This window comes from Mastigoproctus giganteus, chromosome 9 (genome assembly GCF_048544385.1).
Source record: "Mastigoproctus giganteus isolate SK-2022 chromosome 9, ASM4854438v1, whole genome shotgun sequence".
Lineage (NCBI taxonomy): Eukaryota > Metazoa > Arthropoda > Arachnida > Uropygi > Thelyphonidae > Mastigoproctus > Mastigoproctus giganteus.
The window spans coordinates 190,755,631-190,781,729 of record NC_143583.1 but is presented as its reverse complement, the minus strand read 5'-3'; the positions used below and the strand labels follow the sequence as shown (position 1 = coordinate 190,781,729).

At 39.1% G+C, this 26,099-nt stretch overlaps 1 protein-coding gene across 2 annotated transcripts in view; it reads right to left on the bottom strand.

Annotated features, from left to right (window-relative positions):
- LOC150080975 (ATP-dependent 6-phosphofructokinase-like) overlaps positions 1 to 26,099 on the bottom strand; it is a 303,293-nt gene that overhangs the window by 220,676 nt on the left and 56,518 nt on the right. For both annotated transcript variants that reach the window (XM_090381722.1, XM_090381723.1), the window contains exons 4-5: positions 15,125 to 15,290; positions 9,850 to 9,894 (exon numbers count right to left, since the gene is read on the bottom strand). In XM_090381722.1, the coding sequence (XP_090237848.1) occupies positions 9,850 to 9,894; positions 15,125 to 15,290 (211 nt within the window). The remainder of the gene's footprint in view (positions 1 to 9,849; positions 9,895 to 15,124; positions 15,291 to 26,099) is intronic.

The window sequence follows — 26,099 nt, the reverse complement described above, 5'->3', positions numbered from 1 at the left end:
GGTATATAAAGCCTTGAATGGTTTGAGCATGCTCAATGTCGTGGAATTTTTCTTTTGCTCAGAATAATCACCTGAGAGGGCATAAATTCAAATTGAGGAAAGACAGATGTAGGATAGATGTGCAGAAATTTCCCTTTAGCCAGCGGGTAGTTGGTTGGTGGAACAGACTTCCATCCCTTGTTGTGGAAGTTGATAGCCTAAAGAAAATTTAAGGCTCATCTTGGCAGGTATTTTGAACTAAGGGGGGGGGGGGTGTGAAATGGGAGTGGTTTTTTTTTTTGTTGTTGTTTTTTTTTTTTTTTTTTTTTTTTGGCTGATGCTGTATAAGCTTGCTTTCTTGCATCATATGTCTCTAAGAAAGCAAGCTTAAACAGCATTAACCAAATAAAAAAAAAAAAAAAAACTCTTCCCATTTCACCCATCTGATCACTTCAAATGTTTGTCTAGTTCGGCCTTAAAATTATTTAAGCTATCAACTTCCACAACAACAGATGAAAGTCTGTTCCAGCAATCAACTACCCGCTGGCTAAAGGCAAACTTCTGCACATCTATTCTACAACTGTCTTTCCTCAGTTTGAATCTATGCCTCCTCAGGTTCTTAATCTGAGCAAGCAGAAGTATCCTGTCAGCATTTAGCCTGTTCAAACCATTCAAGGCCTTATACACCCAGATCAGATCACCTCACAGGTGCCAAGTCTCCACATGTTGCAACTTGCAGAACTTAAGCCTTTCTTCATAAGTGCACCCATTTGTTCCTCTCACCAATCTTGTTGCCCTTCTCTGTACTCTTTCTAGTAACTCTACAACCTTCCTAAAATGAGGACTCCAGACCTGTATACAGTACTCAAGGTGTGGCCTGACCATTGCCTTATACAAAGGGATAATCACCTCCTTGTCTCTGCTACCAAAATTCCTAAATATCATTGACCTGCTCTGACAGCACTGTTCAGAGAACTACATATCTGACTGAACAATTACCCCCCCAGGTCTTTTTCATTCTCTACCTCCCTGAGTATAGTACTAAACATTTCTCTTCAGTTACTGCTACCCATATGGAGTACTTTGCATTTGTCAATGTTAAACTTCAGTTGCCACTTCTCAGCCTATCTGCCTAACTTTTCTAGATCCTGTTGCAGTAGCATACTGTCTTTACAGTCATTAACAACCCTGCCAACCTTTGTATCAACTGCAAACTTCGACATTAAGCCTGATATACCGTCATCAATATCATCGATAAATATACAAAACAAAAGTGGACCCAACACCGAACATTGGGGGACTCCGCTAATAACATTAGTCCACGTAGAGTAGCGTCCATTTATTACCACTCTCTGCCATCTCCCACTCAACCATCCCTTTATCCATTGCAGTAACTTGCCCTTAATGTCAAACCACTCCAATTTCTACAGCAGTCTTCAATGTGCAACAGTATCAAAAGCTTTCCTGAATCCAAGTATAGGATATCAAAATTATTTTTTACAACGAGTTTCTTTGTGGCTACATCACAGTATCAAATCAGGTTGGTCAGACAAGACTTCCTCTTTACAAACCCGGCTGTGTCTCAACTATTACTGCTGTCTTGTCTAGGTGATCCTGTATCACCTCCTTAACCAGTGATCCTATTATTTTCTCCGGAACAGAAGTTAAACTAACAGGTGTATAATTATTTGTGTCACCCTTTGAACCCTCTTTGTCAATTGGGGATACATTTGCATATCTCCAGTCCATGGTGACCTCCCCTGACTGTAAGGATGCTCTCATAATTATGGTTAAGGGTTTGCTTACTTCCCTTGCTGTGTCAATTATAACTGGATAGATTCCATTTGCCCCAGGTGCCTTTTTTATGTTTAACTTCAACAATTTCTCCTCTGCTTTGCTCTCAGTTATTACAAAATCACTTATCTCCCTGTTAGAGTTGATAAACTTCTGGCATTCCCCTCTTTGAATAACTCATGTGTGAATGTAGATGAAAAATACTCATTCAGTTTATCAGCTACTTGAGCAGGATCGTCAAACCACATATGTTAAGTGGACCAATCTGATTCATCCCCTTCCTTCTAGAGTTTACATAAGTAAAGAACTCTTTGCTGTTTTTCTTTGCATCCTTTTCCAAAGATTTCTTGTAATATGCCTTCACCTGCCTAGCCTCCTTTGTGACTTGAATACAGACTAGTTTATATCTGCCGTAGGCTTCTATGTCGCCTCATAATTTATATGCATCCCATACATTTTTCTTTTCTGCCACGAGCCTCATTAACGATTTCGACATCCATTTAGGCCTGAACCTTGAACAGTATTTCTTAGTTGGTATGAAAAGCCTAGTAGCCTCCAAGATTAAGTCCCTGAAGGCTTCCCATTTAGAATTCACCATTGTTAACATCATCAGTTGATCCCACTGTACAGAATTTAAAAACTGTCCGAGATCACTATAGTCACCTTTAAGAAAACAAAAACCTTTCCCTTTACCCTTGATGGTAGTTACATCTTTAAGTATTGGTATTTCTGGCGCAAGGGTACTAGGGCCATATTGCCCCTATCAACAGTATGGAGGTCAGACATGGTGATTGTAATATCATGGCAGAGACGATCATATAGCTATATTCCTTTTAGGAAGCAGAAAAATTCTGGAAGATTTGCATCATTGCCTATAATATCAACGAGAATGTGATTGTGAGAAAAGAGCTGCAGTGCATACTGCACTGCACACTTCGGAGGATTGTCTCCTGTGAGTAGATAAAGATGGGTGAGGTGACTGTGACCGATTCTCACTCTGAATAGGAGGATTTCTTCCTTTGTTTACAGGAAACTGGAAGCCCATAACTATGGTTCAGATTTTATTTGAAGAAGCTTGTCCTGCAGTTGAGCTTGCCATAGAAGTATCCACTGTTCCTTACATACATGTCTTATATAGGATCTGTAGTCAATATATGGAACGTGTAATCTGTCGATGCTATGTTGAATGATTGTTTTGCTGCATAATCCGCTTTTTCATTCCCTGATAGTCCACTGTGACCTGGGATCCAACAAAAAATGACTACCTGCTGGTGTTCATAGATATGCATCAGCTGAGTTTTTATTGTTGTTATTATAGGATGTGTTGGCAAGGAGGAATTTTGCAAGGCTAAAAGTGCACTCTGTGAGTCTGTATATATTACACTTTTTTGGATGGACAGAGGGAGGTATTTTCTAAGGCAAGTTTGATGGCACATAATTCTGCTGTATAACTGCTGCATTCAGTGGGCAGGGAAACAGATGGTGTTATAGGAAAAGATGCTGCAGTTGCTGGAGCCCCGACTCCACTTTCAGACTTTGATCCATCAGTGTATACTTTTGTAAAACATGGATAATTTTGTGTGAGCAGTATGGAGTTGCTGTGTATTGATATTTGCAAGCAAATGTTTTCCCCAGTTTAGGAAATAGCTGTATGCTTTAATAGAAGACCATGGAGGATCTGCACTGTTTGAATCTTGGAGAACTTTGTCAAGATGTATATTCCAGGTTTGTGATAATGCCTGCAATCTGATGCCAGTAGGTTGAACTGCTCTAGGTTTATTTCTATAGTGTATTGAGAACTGTGGATCATTAAGTATTGGCCTAACGGAGTGAGTAGTTAGACTTTGAATTTTGACCACATAGTTCAGGAGTAACATTTTTCTCCTGAGTCTGAGGGGAGGTTCATGAGCTTCAATATAAAGACTTTGTACTGGCAATGTTCTATAAGCACCTACAGCAATCCTGAGGGCAGAATGTTGAATAGGGGCAAGCCATGCTAGCACGCTTTCCCTAACAGAATCATGCACCGGGGCACCATAATCAAGGCGAGATCTGATTAGGTCTCTATACAGGTGAAGTAAGGTGTAACGTTCTGCACCCCATGATGTAGAAGAGATAACTCTTAGTAAGTTCATTTTTTTTGTGGCAAACAGTCCGTAGATGTTTAATGTGTTCTGTAAAGTTCAATTTATAGTCAAAAATCACACCAAGAAGATGAACGCTGTTCACAATAGTGACAGGTTGGTTTCTTAAGTGTATTTCAGGATCTGGGTGCATCTTTCGTTTGTTACAAAAATGAATGACACTTGATTTCTGATAAGACAGTCGGTTGCCATTCTGTGCCATCCATAGTTCGATATTATTAACTGATGTTTGCAGTTGCCTCTCAATAAAGCTCATGTTTTGCAAACTGCAAGAGACAGTCAGGTCATCAGCATAAAGGTATGAATTCACTGTAATGGGAATAATTTTAGTCATCTGGTTTATTCTTATTGCAAACAAGGTTGCACTAAGAACAGAACCCTGAGGGACTCCTTGTATATATGTTTTGGAAAGGACTTTCCGATAGCAAACTTGAAAGGTCCTCTACCGTAGGAAATTCTGTATGAAGTAAGGTAAGTGAACTCTCAGATCCAGGGAATGAAGATCTCTAGGGATACCAAAACGCCGAGTGTTGTCAAAGGCTTTCCTCTATATCGAGATATGCCATGACGAGATGTTTATTTTGGATAAATGCATTCCTAATATTTGTTTCTGCTTTGATCATGAGATCTAGGGATGATCGGTTTTTCCTGAAACCAAATTGATTATTGGATATCATGTTTTGGGAATCAAGGTACTATGTTAGTTGACGGTGTATTATTTTTTCTAGGGTTTTACTTAAGCAGCTGGTGAGAGAAATGGGTTTATAATTATTAGGAATAGAGAGATCTTTCCCTGGTTTGGGTATTGCCAGTACAAAGGAGTGATGCCAGGAACTGGGGAATGAATGTTCCATGAAGATGCGATTATAGAATGTCAGTAGCAAAGATAGTGATTTATTATCTAGGTGTTGTAGCATTATGTAGTACATTCCATCAGGGCCAGCAGCGCTGTTCTTTGCAGTGAATAGAGCCTCTTGAAGTTCTAGCATAGCGAGTGGTTGATTGTATGGTAGAAAGGATTTGGTTCTGAAATTCAGATGTGATTTTTCGGCTGAAGTCTTAATCTTCTGAAATGATGGTTCATATGCCATCGATTCAGATAACTGTGAAAATACTGTGCCTAGGGCATCTGAAATCTCTGCAGGAGTAGACAGTTCCAGCCCATTCCAGGTGATAAGTGGGGAGGACAATGGGGGGAATTTTCCATTTAATTGCTGATTTTTTTGCATATAATACTTACGTCAGTATTTTTATTAATTTCAGTTGTGAATCAGATCCAAGAGTCTTTTTTTCCTTTCTTTTTAATATGGCAAGCCTTAGCTCTAAGTTTCTTGTAGTTTATAAGGCTAGCAGTGGTAGGGTATTTGAGGAATAAATTCCACGCACGGTTTTTTTTTCTTTTTTTTGCATTCCTACAGTCCTCATTCCACCAATAGTTTCTGCTTCTATGGATGCTTGACTGTGATTGTGGGATGGCAATAGATGCAGCTATTAGGATCTGTTTTGTAATATGGTTGGCAGCTTTGTCAATTGGATGATATTCAATGGCCTAATTGTCAAAGGATACATGAGACGCATACTTTGTCCAATTTGCCTTGGAAAATTTCCATTTTGTGCTGGTTTCTAAAGTTATACAGTATCAAGTTTGTATTTTACAGATCATTGGGTAGTGGTCACTGTTGAGTGGATTGTCCAGAGCTGTCCACTCAATACTAGGAAAGAGGATCAGAGAGCAGATGGATAGGTCTATTGCGGTGAGCCAGTATTTAATACGGTTAGATTTTGTCTGTCGACAAGCATTTCAATGAGTTGTCCTCATGCATCTGCATTGGGAAATCCCCACAATGGATTGTGTCCATTGAAGTCACCCAATAAACAGAAAGGGGTTGGCAACTGCAGAATGACATCTTCAAGTTCTTGAAAAGTACAAGGATAACTGGGTGGCAGGTAGATAGAAACCAGCGTTAGGCTAATGCCAATCACTATTCACATGGCAACAGCTTCAATGGCAGTTTGTAGTGGAATGCATTTACAAGGGACTCGTGAGTCCACGAGTATGGCTACCCCTCCATGAGCATTAGTGGTTGCAGGTCTGTCTTGCCGAAAGAGAATATAATTTTTTTTATAGATGGAGACAACTGAGGTGTTAAATATGTCTCTTGTAAGCAGATTCCAACTGGATTATGGTTCATAATTATTTCGTCGATGTTGTCAATACTGCTGTGAAAGCCTCTGCAGTTCCACTGTACAATGTTTTTTATTGTTTGGATTTAAATGGAGAAGCTGTGTCTGTCTGCTTTTTGGAAGTCTGTTTCAGGCGGTCAACTTTCATTTTCTCTCTCTTTGAAAAAACAGGTCTGGTATCTATTTCATCTTCTGGATGGATTTCCAGAATGGTTTCATTTTCTTCTTGATTGCAAGTCTCATTTGTGTCCATAGCAGAAGAAGATTCAGCATGCTGCTTGTTAACGGGATCAGAATTTTCGCTTTGAGCATCTTACGAAAGTTGCAGGAGCAACAGGTGATATCATGACTGGCATGGATGTGGTACAGAAGAGAGTATAGATCGAACCCATTCAGAAATAAAGATGCTTGGTGGTATCAATGTATCAGTCTGAACGGATATTATATGAATATCTCTTGGCAACATCAGCATATGTATGTTTTGGCATCAGTTGCTGTATTTGTTTCCTTGCTTCTGAAAATTAGACTTTTTTTCTATCTTGTACTTTTGGATTTTCTTTACATATTTCCACTGGTCACATGTTTTAGAGAAGGCTGGGTGGTTGCCTTTACAACTAGGGCAGAGTGATGACTGTGATTTACAATCAGCTTGGGCATGCTCCTTCGAGCCACAGTTAGGGCATACAGCATCACCTCGTCAGACCGTTTGGGAGTTTCCAAATTTCTGACATTTATAACATCTTAATGGATTTGGAATATACGGGTGAATACGGCAGTTCAGATACCCGGCTTTCACCGATGAAGGTAGATTTGGTAAACTAGTGGGAAAAGTTTGCCATCTTTCTTCAGCATAATTCTTTTCGCGTGTGTGACCTTCTGATCTTGCAATTCATTTACAATTTCCTCCTGTGAGACATTCATTAGGTCCCATTCTGAGATGACACCTTTGGAGGTATTGAGTGTAGCATGTGGTGATACCATGACTGGAATTCCACCGAATGTGGTGAGTTTCAGAAGGGACTCAGAGTGTTTGGAGCTGGTGGTCTCAACCAGTAGGTGGCCAGATTTAAGACTTCTCGCCATTTTCAAGGAATCTGCTACACTTTCCAGACATTTCTGTATGAGAAATGGTGATAGATTGCCTATGGCTTGATTCGTTAAAGAATGCAAGATCAGGAAACTTGGATGTTCTACTCTGCAAGCATCCACTTTCAGTTTCTTTCTGTTGGTTGTGTCATCGTCAGGTTGGTGCAAATCCATTTAATTAGGATTTGCTATCTGAATCAGGGGAAGTTGTCGAAATCCATGGTTTTCTCCTTTTTGCCCTGGGGGGTTTGCTTTACCACCCAGGTTTCCGGCCCCGCCATGGGGAGGCAAGAGCAGTGCCACAAGGTGACCAAGCAGCTGAGTTAGTAGTTAGTACTAATAGAAAAAGAAAGAAAGATGGATTTCCTTTCTGGGCCTCTGCCTACTTCTGTAGTGCAAGAGAGTTACTCAGATATAGAAATGAAGAAAACAGTGTTTGAAACTAAAAATAGAAACTGTTGGCTTAAATGCTTTTATAGAAAACGCTTTCAGAAATGCACTAGAATTGCTTGGCACCCGGGGGCCACATCTTTAAGTAAATCCCACATCAGTACACTGTGATCACTGTCAATTAGTGGTTCCTTTATCTGCAAATTCTTAATGCATGAATAATCACTGCTGATAATCAGATCAAGGGTATTACTCCCTCTGGTTGCCTCTTGAACATGTTGCTAGAGAAAACAATTCTCCAATAAATCCACAAGTCTTGCTAGTATGCAAGTGACCAACCTACAAGTTCCAGTCAATATCTGGAAAGTGAAAATCCCCCATTATAAGACATTCTGATTTACTGGCCCATTCTATTTCTTTGCACAACTGTTCATTGTACTCAGAGTCATTAGGCCTCTAACATACTCCTACTTTCATTTTCCCTTTCGCAGTGTTTATGTCACACCAAACAGACTCAACCTTGCATTGTCCACCCGTGTCAACTGGATGCACTTCCTTAGATTTTGTGTGTTCCTTAACTAGCAGCATAACCTGTCCTCCCTTCCAACCCTGTCTGTCCTTTCTGTACACATTGTACTTCACAAATTCCTTATCTTCCTTATCTTCATAGTGCAGGTGCTGGAAATATGGTGTTTGAAAACAAAGTACTATTGCATTATAAGCTTCAGAAAACTATTTCTTGCAAATGGAAAAATAAATTAGTTTTGCCATATGACTATAGTCAATTATTATCCTTTATCCAATGATGTCATCACAGCTGCTTGACATTCTTCTGTTCCTTAAAAAGTGGTAAAAAAAATAAATAAATAAAACCATTCTTACTCAATATTTGAGCCACCCTCAAATTTTATGTCTATATAGAGCAGTGGTTTTCAACCTTTTTTTTAATATCGGCACCCCTACTCAATTTTCTGCCTGTTAGATCTGATTCTCTGTGTGTGTGTGTGTATATATATATATATATATACATAATATTAAAAAATATGTATGTTATTTATTATAATAATATAATTATAAAAATTTACATTTCATAATACAAATTATAGATATACAGTATATAATTTTATTCTTTATACAGAGGCACTAAGTAAACATCAATTATAGAACACCACAAAATTAAAAAGATACTGTACACCTTTTTATAATGAAATAAAGATATAAATTAAAAAATAATAAGTTTAAGTAACTTAAACCTAAATTACGTGGCACCCCTGGAATGTTGTTACGGCACTCTAAGGTGCTGCTTGTTTGTTATTTGGTTTTTAGGAGCATTAGCAACTAAGGCCATATTGCTCCGGGGATATGCAGTGGTCATTCCCTGACCTTTCCGCATCCTCCGTATTTGGTGGTCACGGGCTCGAACCCCGGTCTGATCAAGAAGCGTGTGCTACGCACTGCTGCTCCTGCCCACTTGGCTACGGAGGCACCCCCTAAGGTGCTGCAGAACCTGGTTGAAAACCACTGATATAGAGCCTTAAGCCAAAAGACTAATTTTCCAAATATCTGCAAGCTATTCTCCAAACCAAACACAAACTTATAACTTACTTTTGTGTGCTCAAAGGTAAACTAATACATTCTAACTCAAATGAAAACTTAAGATGTAATGCACTAAGATGTAAATCTACTAAGTTTTCATTGGAATTAGAATGTATTAGTTCCTTTGGTTCTTCATGTAATGTTACAATACAATTTTTGTAGTTTTCTGAATTAAGTATTAAGTTTCCTGAATTAACCAATGATGCGATAAGCTTTGTTATCATGTTAGTGATTAATTCAGAAAAGGATATTTATATTCTAGAATATCAATATTCTCCTACAGCAAAGTACTCGCTACTTTTAAGCGCTGTGGCTAGAGCTTCAAAGTAGTTAGCAACTTATCCACAACATTTCTGAAATCTGTTTTTCTGATATCAATTAAACTGTTAAGAAAGCAAAAATCTTAAAAATGATATAATAAAGTTCAACTTAAAAATTAATCTTCAAAATACCAGAGGGTAGAAATGAACTCATAAAAATTCAATATTTCATATTTTTCACATGTAAAACTTTAAACTGTACAACCAGATGTGAAGTAATCATTCATATAACATGAGAAAGGAATAACAGCAGGAGGTCCCCCATCATATTCTGCAGTTGGAGCAGAATGTCTAAGGTTTCAGGTTATGCCACTTTTATAATGATTCTAAATATTTAAGTTAAAGTACAAACTTACCCACAGTGGCGACCCATAACTTCAAGAATAAATGTTCTTTGGTGGCTATTAAATATACAAGGCAGAAAATATATTCAGTTATCTTTTGCTCAAAGTGATTAATTTGTTATCAAACTTTTACAATATATATCATAAAGATGGTAAACAATATCTGAATAAGTCTATCATAAATCTGATACCATATTTCGGGATGACTGTGACACACGCACACACAAAGTGATAAAAACAGTTTCAAAGCATCACAGAAATTAAAATAGTCTAAATGTCCCTTATACCTGTCAATGAAAATTCACAGGAATAAGGGACATTTATAGGGGTTGTATAAGAATTACCAAAAAAGGTCACATTACACAAAAGTCAATACAAGATGCTCGAAATTCACATAATATCACTACAGCGCATGATCCCCTCGAATGGCTGAACAAGCCTGACAGCAATGAACCATGCTTGATATAAGGATGTATATAAGATTCTGTGACAACAAATCCCATTCTCACACCAGCACATACCTTAGCTCACCAAATGACCAAGGAATTGGCTGTCGGTGTGCAATGCAATGCCCAAGGGAATCCCACGCGTTCAATCAGAATTAGGTCTGGTGATTATGTTGGCCAAGGCAGTTGTTGAATATCTTCAGTTTCAAGATATTTCTCCACCATGTGAGCTCTATGTGCAGTAGCGTTGTTGTGGATGAAGAGAAAATCTGGGCCAATCGCACCCCTAGAAAGTTACACATAGGGTTCGAGGATCTCTTCTCAGTACCTCTGCACAGTTATGATACCTATCCAAAACACAAAGAGGGATGTGGCTGTTGTTCATTATTCTGTCCCACACGAGAACACCATCTCCACCGTAGGTGTCCCTTTCTCTGATGTTCGAGGGATGGTACCGTATTTCTTGTTGTCTCCAGATGAAATAACATCTAGAATCTGTCTGTATGCTAAAACAGGACTGAGAGAACAGAACAGTACTCCATTTGTCACGGCTCCAAGTCGCATGTTCATGGCACCAGTTTCAACCAGCTCTGAGGTGGTTTGGAGTTAATGGGATACAAACCACTGGCTTCCTTATACAGGGTTATTCAAAATGAAGTCCGGGATTTCAGAATTTTTTTTTTGGGAAAGCGCATGTGTCAATCATTTGTAGCCATCTCGAAAGAACGCATAATATCTCAAGTTTCGTTCCCATGCTCGCAATGCTCGAAATTTAAATAGTCTAAATGTCCCTTATACCTGTCAATGAAAATTCACAGGAATAAGGGACATTTATAGGGGTTGTATAAGAATTACCAAAAAAGGTCACATTACACAAAAGTCAATACAAGATGCTCGAAATTCACATAATATCACTACAGTGCATGATCCCCTCGAATGGCTGAACAAGCCTGACAGCAATGAACCATGCTTGATATAAGGATGTATATAAGATTCTGTGACAACAAATCCCATTCTCACACCAGCACATACCTTAGCTCACCAAATGACCAAGGAATTGGCTGTCGGTGTGCAATGCAATGCCCAAGGGAATCCCACGCGTTCAATCAGAATTAGGTCTGGTGATTATGTTGGCCAAGGCAGTTGTTGAATATCTTCAGTTTCAAGATATTTCTCCACCATGTGAGCTCTATGTGCAGTAGCGTTGTTGTGGATGAAGAGAAAATCTGGGCCAATCGCACCCCTAGAAAGTTACACATAGGGTTCGAGGATCTCTTCTCAGTACCTCTGCACAGTTATGATACCTATCCAAAACACAAAGAGGGATGTGGCTGTTGTTCATTATTCTGTCCCACACGAGAACACCATCTCCACCGTAGGTGTCCCTTTCTCTGATGTTCGAGGGATGGTACCGTATTTCTTGTTGTCTCCAGATGAAATAACATCTAGAATCTGTCTGTATGCTAAAACAGGACTGAGAGAACAGAACAGTACTCCATTTGTCACGGCTCCAAGTCACATGTTCATGGCACCAGTTTCAACCAGCTCTGAGGTGGTTTGGAGTTAATGGGATACAAACCACTGGCTTCCTTATACAGGGTTATTCAAAATGAAGTCCGGGATTTCAGAATTTTTTTTTTGGGAAAGCGCATGTGTCAATCATTTGTAGCCATCTCGAAAGAATGCATAATACCTCAAGTTTCGTTCCCATGCTCGCAATGTTCGGTATGCTGTATGGCTAACCACCAGATGGCGTTGGATGCATACCGCCGTGCAGTCATTCGTTTGCCTGTGACGCCAGTTCTGCTCTGTTGCGACATCGCTTCGGAATGTAATGAGAAAGCTTTTACTGTGTTGGAGTTTCATGTAAGTAAATCTGTTACCGTTGTGCAAAGCCACTTTCGAACAAAATTTAAGAAAGATTCACCGACGGACAAGACAATAAAACGATGGTATATGCAGTTTAAGGGGACATGATGTCTGTGCAAAGGAAAAAGTCCCAGTCGCTCGCCCGTATCAGATGCTAATGTGGAACGCATTAGGGAAACTTTTCTAAGGAGCCCAAGGAAATCCACTATGAGGGCAAGCAAAGAACTTCACACCCCACAAACTACAGTTTGGCGTGTTTTGCGGAAGCAATTACTAATGAAACCATATCGTCTAACCCTGTTACAGTCTTTGAAACCAGATGATCTGTGCACGAGGAGCAACTTCTGCACTGCACTGCAGAACCACACGGAACAAGATGACACGTTTGCTGACAGAGTGATTTTTTCTGATGAATCGACCTTCCATTTGTCGGGGAAAGTGAATAAGCAGAATGTGCGATTTTGGGGGACATCAAATCCGCATACACATGTGGAACACGAGCGGGACTCTCCAAAAGTAAATGTCTTTTGTGCCATATCTCAAAGGAAAGTTTACAGTCCATTTTTCTTTTGTAAAAAGATTGTAACTGGGGAGATTTATCACGCTTATGGATTCAACAGCAACCACAGGACGATAGTGTGAACTTCATCCTACAGCAAGATGGTGCCCCATGTCACTTCCATCACATAGTCCGGAATTTTTTAAACTGCCATTTACTGCAGCGATGGATCGGACGTGGGAGTGCTGCAGATCAGCAGATCGAATCCTAGCCGCCTCGGTCTCCCGACCTAACGCCATGCGATTTCTTCCTGTGGGGTTTCGTAAAGGATAACGTTTTTGTGCCTCCCTTACCTGCGACTATACCAGAACTGAAAGATCGGATCACCAAAACCATTGACAGCATCACTCCTGACTTACTAAGCTGTGTGTGGGAAGAATTCCTTTTCCCAGTTGATGTCTGCCGGATCACTAAAGGCTCTCATAATGAACATTTATGAGGTATGTAAAAAAACTTCATTACTATACTTGCATTCTGGAAATATTTCTTTCTTCCTATGTCTGCTCATGTATGTACAGGAATTGTTTGAAAACACCCGGACTTCATTTTGAATAACCCTGTATAGAATCCACTACAATTTAGCCTTCTTAATACAGTCCGGTTGGAAATGCTTTCACCTGTGGCTACAGCAACCTCAAAAGTCAGTTGATGACAGGACATCACAGGGTTCCATCTTGCTATTAGAGCTAGATAGTGGTCTATTCTGGTTGACATAGCCCTCGGATAACCTTGGCCAGCTCTTCTTGTAATGGTCCTGTCTCCTGAAACTGCTTCCATAGTGCCGAGATGATACTGCATGACACATTAACCCAATGTGCCACCTCCACCTGCTAAATGCCTGGCTTCAAGTCATCCAATGGCCTGTCATCTCAATGATGATGACTTGCTATCCCCAGTGCTGGAGATGTGGCTAACCCACTGAGCAAAAAATGGGAATGAAGTGATGTGGTAGCAACCCATGTTTTCATAAGCACGAATAATTTGCAGCTCTGTAAGTTGGTAGATCGATTTCTATTAGATACTGAATTTCCATGCAAGGATGATTATTACATCAAATATTCACCTTCAGTGACACTGTTCACAATAAAATATTCATGAATACATACATTTTAGGGGTTTAACTGTTCATATGCCGAAGTGATGTTATATGAATTTCGAGCATCTGGTATTGACTTCTGTTCTGTTCTGTTCTGTTAATTTTGTTGAGCAGCATTCAGATTTACATGGGATCTATAAATTATTCATCTGATTATGAAGCTAGGTTAAAATTTATAGTAATATTTTGCTGCACTTCAAGCAGCTCAAAGAATTTCTTATCACTCAATCACATGTCACTAAACCTCCACATGGGCACCTTTGGTAGAACATAGAATGTCAAGACAGTAGCAGATTTTGTTGAAATTGTTTCAACCATTGCCTCATTGATTATTCCATAGGTGGAGCTTTATGATAATTCCCAGTGAAAATGTCTCCTTATGGTCACTAGAAATTTGGTATCTCACAGCCACAACACGCACATCGCTTTCTCCTATTAAACATTATGATAGTACAGCATTAAAATGGCAACATTTTAATGCTATAATGTCATAATGCTTGCTGGGATCAAGACTGCCAATCTCATAAGAAAACACATTGAATTGCTTTGATAACTTCAACAAAGACTTTTGAGGGGGGAGGATTTTTCTTTATTTAGCTCTGAAGTTGCTGTACACTGATATGTAATTTTGCTACATTCTCCAATTAAAATATATACCCTAATAAAATTAAAGTTTGATTATTATTTAAAAAGAAATTCCATCACTTTTTAAGAAAACTAAATTTTATCAGTTTTTTTTAGTTTTTCTTAATTTTTGTATAAATAATTTAATCACTTCAAAAATTAACATTGGCAAAAAGAGTTCAATTTTTGTGTGTGCAAGCATTTGTGGATCACAGTAACAACACACTTTCCGATGTAATGATAAAACTCCAATATGATAAACTGAGACAAAAAAAATAGCATGCTGATGACACATTTAACTTCAAATGGAAGTAGACAGTTTGTCTGGAAACTCAGCTAACTAAATTTAAGGTAAAAATTCCTGAGTATGCACAAGGAAGGACACTCTGGCAGCTTTCCTTGTGTTAATACTCAATAACATGCTTAAAGTTAGTTAACTCTGAATAAACTTATGGTTATATCATGTGGAAAGTATGATTATTAATCTAATAATGAAAGGGTTTTTTTTTTTGTTTCGGGTTTGTGAAAATTTCATTTGTGTGCTGGAATGAAGGGAAGTTTTTTCCAAAACTAGCTTCTAACAGTTCCTTATTTAATATAAAATTCTGAACAGATACTGTATATATAATCTCTATACATAATGAACTTCCTTATTAATTTTTGCTTCTATTTTTTTAAAGTATATGCACACACCTTGAGGCAGTTGTTACAATTGCATCAATAGCTTCAATAATGCGATGGAGAGCAGAATCTGTACCAATTGTCATGTCTGTTCCACAGAAGTCATTATCAATGGATCCTACCATACCAGTAACATTCAAATGGCTACACTGGTTTCTTTTTTCTGCCGTTATTGTCCCTAAAGAAAATATAACTGGTGAATTTTGCACTGCAAATACTAAAAAACGTATACAACACTTCTGATTCTCGAAATCTAAATGTTTTAGAACAATTATTATAAAGTTATATACCCTTATCCTTGTAAGAGTTCAGATGTCATTAGAAAAGCAATTAAATTTAAGTTTCAAAAGGCTTTTACTCTGTAAATTCAAGTATAACAGGAATGTAGAATAACTGCCATATTTTGACATAGAGTAGGTAAATTGAAATAGTTTCTCTACTTACTTGTTCTCATAAGTGCTGAAATTTCAGCCAAGTCTGTTTTGAATGCATTCCAGATTTCCTGGATAAAAACTGAACAGCTGCCTAATTCATATTCTCACCCAACTGAACACCTTAATCCTGAGAATAGTAGAGGAATATGATGCAAGAAAGCAAGCTTATAGAGTATCAGCCAAAAAAAAAAAAAAAAATCCTTCCATCTGACTCCTCCATTCATTCCAAACATTTGTCTAGTTCTTCCTTTAATTTAAAACTTCCATCTGTTGTTGTGGAAGCTGATAGTCCACAACAACAGATGGAAGTTTGTTCCAACAATCAACTACCCACTGGCTAAATGCAAATTTCTGCACATCTATTCTACAACTGGCTTTCATCAATTTCAGTTTATGCCCGCTAAAGTTTGTAATCTGAGCAAGAGGAAGAATCCCATCATCATTGAGTCTGCTCAAACCATTCAAAGCCTTATACACCTCAATCAGATCATCTCACAGGTGACTAGTCTCCAGACACTGCAATTTACAGAACTTAAGCCTTTCTTCGTAAGAGCACCCCTTTTTTCCTCATCACAAATGTTGTTGCCCTTCTCTGTACTCTTTCTAGCAACTCTACATCCTTCCTAAAATGAAGCTTCCAGACCTGTATGCAGTTTGCTTCTTTTTTGTTATTTGGTTTTTAAGAGCATTAGCAACTAAGGCCATATTGCTCCGGGCATATGCGGTGGTCATTCCCTGACCTTTCGCATCCTCCGTATTTGGTGGTGACGGGCTCGAACCCCGGTCTAATCAAGAAGCTGTGCTACGCACTGCTGCTCCTTCCCACCTGGCTACGGAGGCGCCCCCTGTACACAGTACTCAAGGTGTGGTCTGACCATTGCCTTATGCAAGGATAATCACCTTATCCCTGCTAGCAAAATTCCTGTATATCATTGCCAAGACCCCATGACTTGCTCTGCTATCCTGCCTGCACTGCTGAAAAAACTTCAATATCTGGTTGCACAATTGCCCCTAAGTCTTTTTCATTCTCCACTACACTGAAGCGTAGTAACTACACAGTTGGTTCACATCCCTGGAGTTACTGCTACCATATACAGGTGTTCTACAGTCCTACAGGTGTTCAGGACTGTGACTTTCTGGAGTTCCTTGTAAGGGTTCTCTGGGAGACCTATTGCAGCTAGGCTGCTATGTAGAGTCTTTGGTACCATACCGGTGGTTGACACGATGATTGGGATGGTTGATACTTCTTACATATACCACATCTCCTTGATCTCATGTCTCAGATTCGTGTACTTCCTAATTTTTTCCTCATGGGTTTTCTGGACATTTAATCCAATGTCTTTAATCCAACAAAGTGTAAGGTATTACACCAGGGAAACAGTAATCCCAAAATAACTTATTCACTTGGTGGAGTTCAACTAAACCCATTACTGGAGGAAAGGGACTTGGGTGTTACGATACGGTCAGACATGAAATTCTCTGAGCATTGTAAACAGGTTGCAAGGAAGGCTCATTGTGTCCTATCGATGATCTATCGAACTTTTGCAAGTAGAGATAGGGACGTGATAATCCCATTATATAAAGCTTATATTTGACCACACTTGGAATACTGTGTTCAAGTATGGAGACCGCACCTAAAGAAAGACATCGAGCTTCTTGAAAAGGTGCAAAGGCGGGTAACACGCCTGGTGAGATCGGCAAAAGGGCGTCCTTATGAAGAAAGACTTCGAATATGTGGGTTGCAGAGTTTGGAAACTAGACACCTTAGAGGAGATTTGATTGAGGTGTTTAAGGCTCTGAGAGGCATCAGTAAAATGAATGAGGACAAAATTTTCAAGATTATAAATGATGCTAGAACTAGGGGACATAAATTCAAGTTACAGGGGGAAATGTTTAGATTGGACTGCAGGAAGTTTTATTTTAGCCAGCGAGTTATATACCTTACTGGAATAAGTTGCCTTCATGGGTGGTAGAGGCCGACAGTTTGGGGAAATTCAAAGGTCATCTGGATAGTACTTTCGGGTTAGGGAAGCGCATAGGATGATAGGTTTAATTTCCTTTTTTTAAATTAATTATTATTATTTATTATTATTTTTCTTTTTATCATTGTTTTGTTCGGATTTTTTTTTTTTTTTTTTTGGCTGGTGCAGCATAAGCCATAGGCTTTCTTGCACCATGCGGCCATTATTAATACTAATACTAATATGCAGTACTTTGCATTTGTCAATGCAAAGTACTTCTCAGCCCATCTCCAAAACTTTTCTAGATCCTGTTGCAGTAGCATAATGTCATTAACAACCCTGTGAACCTTGGTATCATCTGCAAACTTCAACATTAAGCCTGATATACCATCATAAATATCATTGATAAATATACAAAATAATAATGAGCCCAACACTAAACCCTGGTGGCTCACTAATAACATTAGTCAATGAAAAGCAGTGTCCATTAATTACCTCTGTCTTCTCCCACTCAACCATCATTTAATCCATTACAGCAACTTGTCCTTAATGCCATACCACTCCAACTTGTACAGTAATCTTCCATGTGCAACGGTATCAAAAGCTTTCCTGAAATCCAAGTATATGATATCAAAATTATTTTTTGCATCCAGTTCCTTTGTGACCATATAGTATCCAAAGAAATTGGTCAGACAAGTCTTCCCCTTAAACCCATGCCATGTCTGAACTATTACTGCAGTCTTGTCTAAATGATCCTGCAGTGCTTCATTAAACAATGCCTCCATTACACTACACTACACTAGAGTTATCTCTAGTGGGAAATGACATGCCAAAATGGTTGTCTGTGTACTTTTGTTACATAGAGAATGAGGAAATTAAGCTCCATTTCAGGGTTTTTTGATGGGCTTATATGAGGGTTGAGGAATACAGCTGATGCCCTCAAGAGCATAAAAGAGGACCCCTCGAGCACTCAGCCACCAAGGATGACACTGGACACTACACTTGTGTATTGCACAATGCAACAACATCCTAAACATCAGAATACATTGGTCCCACAGAATGTAACTATTGTCAGGAAAATTATAAATATTTCATAAAAAGAACAGGTGAAATAGGAACAGAATATGCCTGCCGGGGACTAAAGTTGTAGAGCAACTATCACCTTTTAAGGGCACAAATGGTTATGATATGGTATTGGTTATTGAGGAGGCTTCCATCCTGCAGTGAGTTGATAATGGCTGCAGTTTACCTTTACCTTACTGGTTATGACATGGTACTAATGATATTAAGAGTAGATCTAAAGACTTAATTAACAAGTAAAAGGGCAATGTTGGAAAAAAAAATAATAATATTCACGAATTAGGATTGAATTTGAAAGCATTTGCAATTCGGCCCAGCCACAACATGAGGACAAACATGATGAAAGCTTGTCAATCAATTCAACCCTGGAGAGACAGTGCAAGCATAATTTTTCTTAGCATAGTTTCTGTTAATGGAAGAAACAGTTTTTATAGGAACAGGATATGCTTAAACATAAATGGCACAAGAATATTTGCTGATGCTGTCAAGGTAGGGTCAGAAAACTGCTAGTTTGTGGGGAGATACAGACTATTAGATTAGTAGTAGCCACAGGCAAAATGTGATTCTTGCATTGCTTTTATTGGAACATGTAGAAGCTAGGAAAGCAGGGTGTCAGAGATTACAAAGCCTGGTGGGGGTCCTCAAGAAACATGAGCTATATCAGAGTTACTAAGAGTAAAAGTGGGTGCATGTGCTTGCTGTATACATACATTCTTGCATATATAGTTTGTTCTCTTTTCATGTTGGTAACAAAAGCTGCAACATATTCTGTTCTCTGGTCATCAGCACAATAAGCCACATGATGGTACAGCAGTGAAGGCAACCAGTAGCAGAAGATGCTGCTCATAACCCAACAGAAAGATGTGCATTATGTAGTATCAAGTGTAGTAATAGTTCAGTCACAAGTATAGTAGTACAGTTGTCATGTGACAGTTGATGCAGTACAAGGGACTGTATAAATTTCTGTAGCTGATTCCCTAACAGCAGCAGTAGTAGGAATTGATGTTTTAAGGATCAGCAGTGTATCTTACAACACTGAAAACTGTGATGCACCTAAAATACAAGGTCTCCTAGTAACAACACAATTTGCTTTAAAGAGCAACTGAAACTGCTCGAAGGAGCAGTAATTGAATTTCGTGAAGGATGAGAAGTTTGGTCACAATGCTGCATAAACAAGATGAAAATTAATCAATTTCAAAAGAAGACAGACAGACAGGAGGGGAGGGGAGCATTAGCATTAGTAGAGGCATTTGATGCAAGAAAGCAAGCTTATGCAGCATCAGCCAAAAAAAAACCACTTCCCCCTCTGTTCGTTCGAAATACCTGTCCAGCTGAGCCTTAAACTTATTTAGGCTATCAGCTTCCACAACAAGGGATGGAAGTCTGTTCCACCAACCAACCACTCGCTGGCTAAAGACAAATTTCCACATGTCTATCCTACATCTGTCTTTCCTCAATTTGAATTTATGCCCTCTCAGGTGATTATTCTGAGCAAGAGGAAGAATCCATCAGCATTGAGCATGCTCAAATCATTCAAGGCTTTATACACCTCTATCAGATCACCTCGCTAGTGCCTAGTCCGCAGACACTGTAATTTGCAAAACTTAAGCCTTTCTTCATAAGAGCACCCCTTTGCTCCATTCACTAATCTTGTTGCCCTTCTCTGTACTCGTTCCAGCAGCTCTACATCCTTCTTGAAATGAGGCCTCCAGACCTGTATACAGTACTCTAGGTGTGGTCTGACCATTGCCTTATACAAGGGAATAATCACCTCCTTATCCCTGCTAGAAAAATTCCTATATATCATTGACAATACACCATGAGCTACTCTTGCAGCCCGTCTGCACTGCTCAGAGAACTTCATATCTGCCTGCACAACCACCCCCAGGTCCCTTTCATTCTCTACCACTGTCAGTGTAGTACCACAGAGTTCATACGTTGCTCTGGGGTTGCTGTTTCCCACATGTAGTACTTTACATTTGTCGATGTTAAACTTCATTTGCCACCTCTTAGCCCATCTGCTCAACCTTTCCAGATCCTGTTGCAGCAGCATAGTGTCAGTAGTGTCCTTGACAACACTGGCAGTGTTGGCAGTGTTGTCCTTGACAACACTGCCAACCTTCATATCGTCTGCAAACTTGGACATTCAGCTTGATATACCATCATTAATATCATTTATAAATACAGAAAACAATAATGGACCCAACACTGAAGCCTGAGGGACTCCACTGATAACATTAGTCCACGATGAGCAGTGTCCATTGATTACCACTCTGTCTTCTCCCCCTCAACCACCCCTTTATCCATAGCAGCAATTTGCCTCCAATGCCACACTGCTCCAATTTGTGCAGCATTCTTCCATGTGCAACAGTATCAAAAGCCTTTCTAAGATCCAAGTATATAATATCAAAGTTATTCCCTACATCCAGTTCTTTTGTGACTGCATTATAGTATCCAATCAAATTGGTCAGGCAAGACTTCCCCTTAACAAAACCATGCTGTGTCCGAGCTATAACTGAAGTCTTGTCTAGATGATCCTGCAGTGCTTGTTTGTTTGTTTGTTTTGTTGGGTTTTAGGAGCATTAGCAACTAAGGCCATATTGCTCCGTGATATGCGGTGGTTATTCCTTGACCTTTCCGCATCCTCCGTATTTGGTGGTGACGGGCTCGAACCCCGGTCTAATCAAGAAGCGTGTGCTGCGCACTGCTGCTCCTTCCCACCTGGCTACGGAGGCGCCTCCTGCAGTGCTTCTTTAACCAGTGCCTCCATTAATTTTCCTGGAACAGAAGTTCAACTCACAGGTCTATAATTACTTCTGTCAGCCTTTGATCCTCCTTTGTGAATTGGCAGGGAGAGTTACGCTTTAGTTAAGAAGCACACAGAATCTAAGAGCGTACACTTAGTCAGTGGATGTGGCCATTAAAGTGCTGAGTCAGTTTGGTGTGACATAAGCAAGGGGGGGAAAAATGAGAGTATTATAATGGAGTGTTTTAACTTTCCAAGGTACTGACTGAAAATTGTAGGTTAATCACTTGCATAGTATCAAGACTTTTCTGTATTTGGTGGAAAACTATTTTCTACACCAGCATATTAGAGAGGCAATGAGAGAAAGCAATATTTATGATCTGATTGCCAGCAGAGACTATTCAAACATTAATAAACTGCAGAAAAAATAACCACTAGGTGGCAGTGATAAGTGTAATCATATGAGATTTAATTAAAGATGTATCTACTGTCAAGGACAAAAATAAATGTGTTTACTTTGTAAAGGTGACTACAATGGTCTCAGACAGTTTTGAAAATCTATTCAGTGAGACCAGCAAAAAAAAAATGCAACCAACATCAAATTCTAAATGGGAAGCATTCAAGGAAGGAATTGTAGAAGCTATTAGACTTTTTGTACCAACTAAGATATACTGCTCAAGGTTTAATTTTAAGTGGATGGCAGATGCCAATTACAGAAATATACAGTAGGTACAAAGTAATATGCAATCAAGTTACAAAGCATGAGAAGCAAACCAAGGCAGATTATGAAAAGTCTCTGGCAAAAGAATGCAAAGAAAAGAAGCAAACTTCTTTAAGTACTATAGGAAAGGGATGAACCACATTGATCCTGCTAGATATTAATGATACAACTATTGATCATGCTGAGGGTGCTAACAAACAAATAAATATTTTGCCTCTACATTCATAAGTAAAGAATTTAGTGATGAGGTGCTATAAGTGTATCAGATTCTAAAAGGGAAATAATTTTGTGACAACTGAGAAAAAAGTGGAAGAGAAACTATTGAAGTTAATAAGACACCTAGGGAAGATGGTATCTATTCAATTATATTAAGGGAGGTAAAGGAGATAAGCAAACCTTCAGCCAAATTATAAGAGTATTTATTTTTGTAATAGCAATAGCAAAAGCATATGAGGCAAGAAAGCAAGCTTATAAAGCATCAACCAAAAAAAAAAAAAAAAAATTTCTCATTTTACCCATCTATTTGCTCAAAAAGTTTGCCTGCTTCTTTCTTGAATTTATTTAAGCTATCAACTTTCACGACAGATGGAAGTTTGTTCCAGCAATTAACCTGCTGGTTACAAGCAAATTTCAGTTTATGCCCCTCAGGTTTATAATCTGAGCAAAAGGAAGAATCCCATCAGCATTAATGCCTGCTCAATTCATTCAAAGCCTTATATAGCTCAATCAGATCACCTTGCAGGTGTCTAGCCTCCGGACGCTGAAATTTGCAGAACTTACACCTTTCTCCATAAGAGCATCCCTTTGTTCCCCTCACCAGTCTTGTTGCCCTTCTTTGTACTCTTTCTAGCAACTCTACATCCTTCCTAAAATGAGGCTTCCAGACCTGAATGCAATACTCAAGGTGTGGCCTGACTACTGCCTTGTAGAAGGCAGTGGTCAGGCCACACAAGACACTTCTCTTAACAAACCCATGCTGTGTCTGAACTATAACTGCAGCTTTGTTTAGGCTTCTTTAACCAGCAGCTCTATTTTCCCTGGAACAGAAGTCAAACTAACAGGTCTGTAATTGCTCGTGTCACCCTATGATTTCCCCTCCTTATCCCTGCTAGCAAGATTCCTGTATATCATTGACAAGACCAACTATGACATACTCTGGCAGCCTGTCTGCACTGCTCAGAAAACTTCATATCTGACTGCACAATTACCCCTGGTCTTTTTCATTCTCCACTACCTTGAGTGTAATACCACCCAATTGGTACAGTTCTCTGGGGTTACTGCTACCTATATGCTGTACTTTGCATTTGTCAATGTTAAACTTCAGTTGTCACTTCTCAGCCCAACTTTTCGAGATCCTGTTGCAGCAGCAGCATACTGTTTTAACAACCCTGCCAACCTTTGTATCATCTGCAAACTTTGACATTAAACCTGATACACTGTCATCAATTTCATTGATAAACACAGAAAACAACAACTGGCCCAATACAGATCCCTGGAGAACCCCACTAACAATGTTAATCAAAAAGAGCAGTGTCCACTGATTACCACTCTGTCTTCTCCCATCAACCATCCTTTTATCCATTGTAGAAACTTGCCCTTAATACCATACTCCTCCAATTTGTACAGTAGTCTTCCATGTGCAACAGTATCAAAAGCTTTCCTGAAATCCAAGCATATGTCACATCCAGTTCGTTTGTGACCAACGTCATAGTATCCAATCAAATTGGTCAGACAAGACACTTCCCTTAACAAACCCATGCTGTGTCTGAACTATAACTGCAGCCTTGTTTAGGCTTCTTTAACCAGCAGCTCTATTTTCCCTGGAACAGAAGTCAAACTAACAGGTCTGTAATTACTCTTGTCACCCTATGATTCCCCTTTGTGAATTGGAGATATATTTGCACATCTCCAGTCCGTGGGGACTTCCCCCAAGAGTCCAAGTATACTCTCATAATTATGGCTAGGGGTTTGCTTACTTCCTTTGGCACCTCCTTTAATGTAACTGGATAGATCCCATCCACTCCAGGTGCCTTTCTTATGTTTAACTTCAACAATTTCTCCTCCACTTTGCTCTCAGTTATTACAAAGTCATTTAACTCCAAGTTAGAGTTTCCTAAATATCTGGCCTTCTCCTTGAATAACTCCTCAGGTGTGAATGTAGATGGAAAATACTCATTTAGTTTGGCCACTATCTGAGAATGATCATCTACAGTCAAACCACTGATATCAAAGTGGACCAATCCGATTCATTCCCTTCCACAAAAGACGCCTTTGTTGACCCAACAAATGAGTCAATCCTCATTTGTTGAGGGTTGACCGCTCATTCATTGGGACTTGCTTGGGCTACAATGCATGTTTCGTGGACAAAAGAGAAATGGGGCACTGTCATCTTTTTTGACAAATTGATATTCAACAACTGCATGGCTCGGATGGGAAGCGTATGTCAGAAGATGAAAATCAGAGGCATACCATTCCGACTGCATAACACCGACTGTTAAGTTCCCCACCAGTCAGATGGTCTGGAGATGCATAACAAGGAAAGGGGTGGAGCGAATTAAGTTTATTAACGGAATAGTGAAAGCAGAAACCTACACTGCTATCTTGGATTGCTTGATACTCGTTATTAGGGATCACCACACAGACATCCTAAACTGCATTTTTCAACAGGACTCAGCACCTTACCACACAGCAAAATTGGTAAGTTTTATGCTATTTAGATTTAATGATGAGTTTGTCTTCTTGTCTCACAAGGCTTAAGATATACTTAATGTTTTCCCTCGTTTTTCTTCCTTAATATTGGTCATACCTCAGAAATGCATTAGTGTTGGACTGGCCTGGCAACAGTCCAGATTTGAACCCTACTGAAAATTGCTAGTACATAATGTCATCTAAAATTGCTCAGAAGAAGCCAACAAGTAAGATTCAGCTGCAGGAGAGCATTGTAAGCATGTGGTACAACGAAACTGGGCAACCGTATATCCAGAATTTGATTAACTCTATGCCAGATTGTTGAAAGGCTGTAATTGCAGCTCAAGGAGGAGGAACAAAATATTGAGGACTTATTTTGCTGATTTACAGTACATAATACTATTATGATAACTTGTCATTTCAGTTTGTACATAAATGCAATAAAATGTATGTGTGGTTGTCATGATTCCATTTGCATGATTTCTCATATTTCCATTAATTATGCATTTTACCCTTTGGGAAGATATTTATGGCAATTAGGTATATCAGGTTGAGTCTTTTTATTGGATTTCATTCACAGAGATATATTCCATCTAACAAATGCATTTCAAACATTTCTGCAACCGACAATGCAATGCAAACATATTTGCAAAATCCACAAGTGATGCAGTTATTATGTCCACCACTGTATATGGATCCCATGCATTTTTATTTTCTGCCACGAGTCTCATTAATTCATCTGACATCCATTTAGGCCTAAACTTTGAACAGCATTTCTTAGTTGAAACAAAAAGTCTAGTAATTTCCAAGACTACTTCCTTAAATGCTACCCATTTAGAATTTGTTGTTGGTAACATCATCAGTTGGTCCCACTGTATAGAACCTAAAAAATCTCCAAGACCACTACAGTCACCTTTACAAAAGAAAAAAACCCTTTCCTTTCTCTCTGATTGTAGTTACATCTTTAAGTAAATCCTACATCAGTACACTGTGATCAATGCCACCTAGTGGTTTCTTTATCTGTAAACTCTTAATATGTGAATAACCACTGCTGATAATCAGATCAAGAGCATTACTCCTGCTGGTTGCCTCTCTAACATGCTGCCGTAGAAAACAATCATCCAATAAATCCACAAAAGCCGTGACCAACCCACAAGTTCCAGTCAATATCTGGGAAGTTAAAATCACCCATTCTAAGACATTCCGATTTACTGGCTCACTCGTTCTCCATATAATTGTTCATTGTACTCAGAGTCATTAGGCCTATAACAAACTCCTACCATCATTTTTGCTTTCCCAGTGCTTATATCAACACCAAACTGACTCAACATTATGCTGTCCATCTATGTCAACTGGA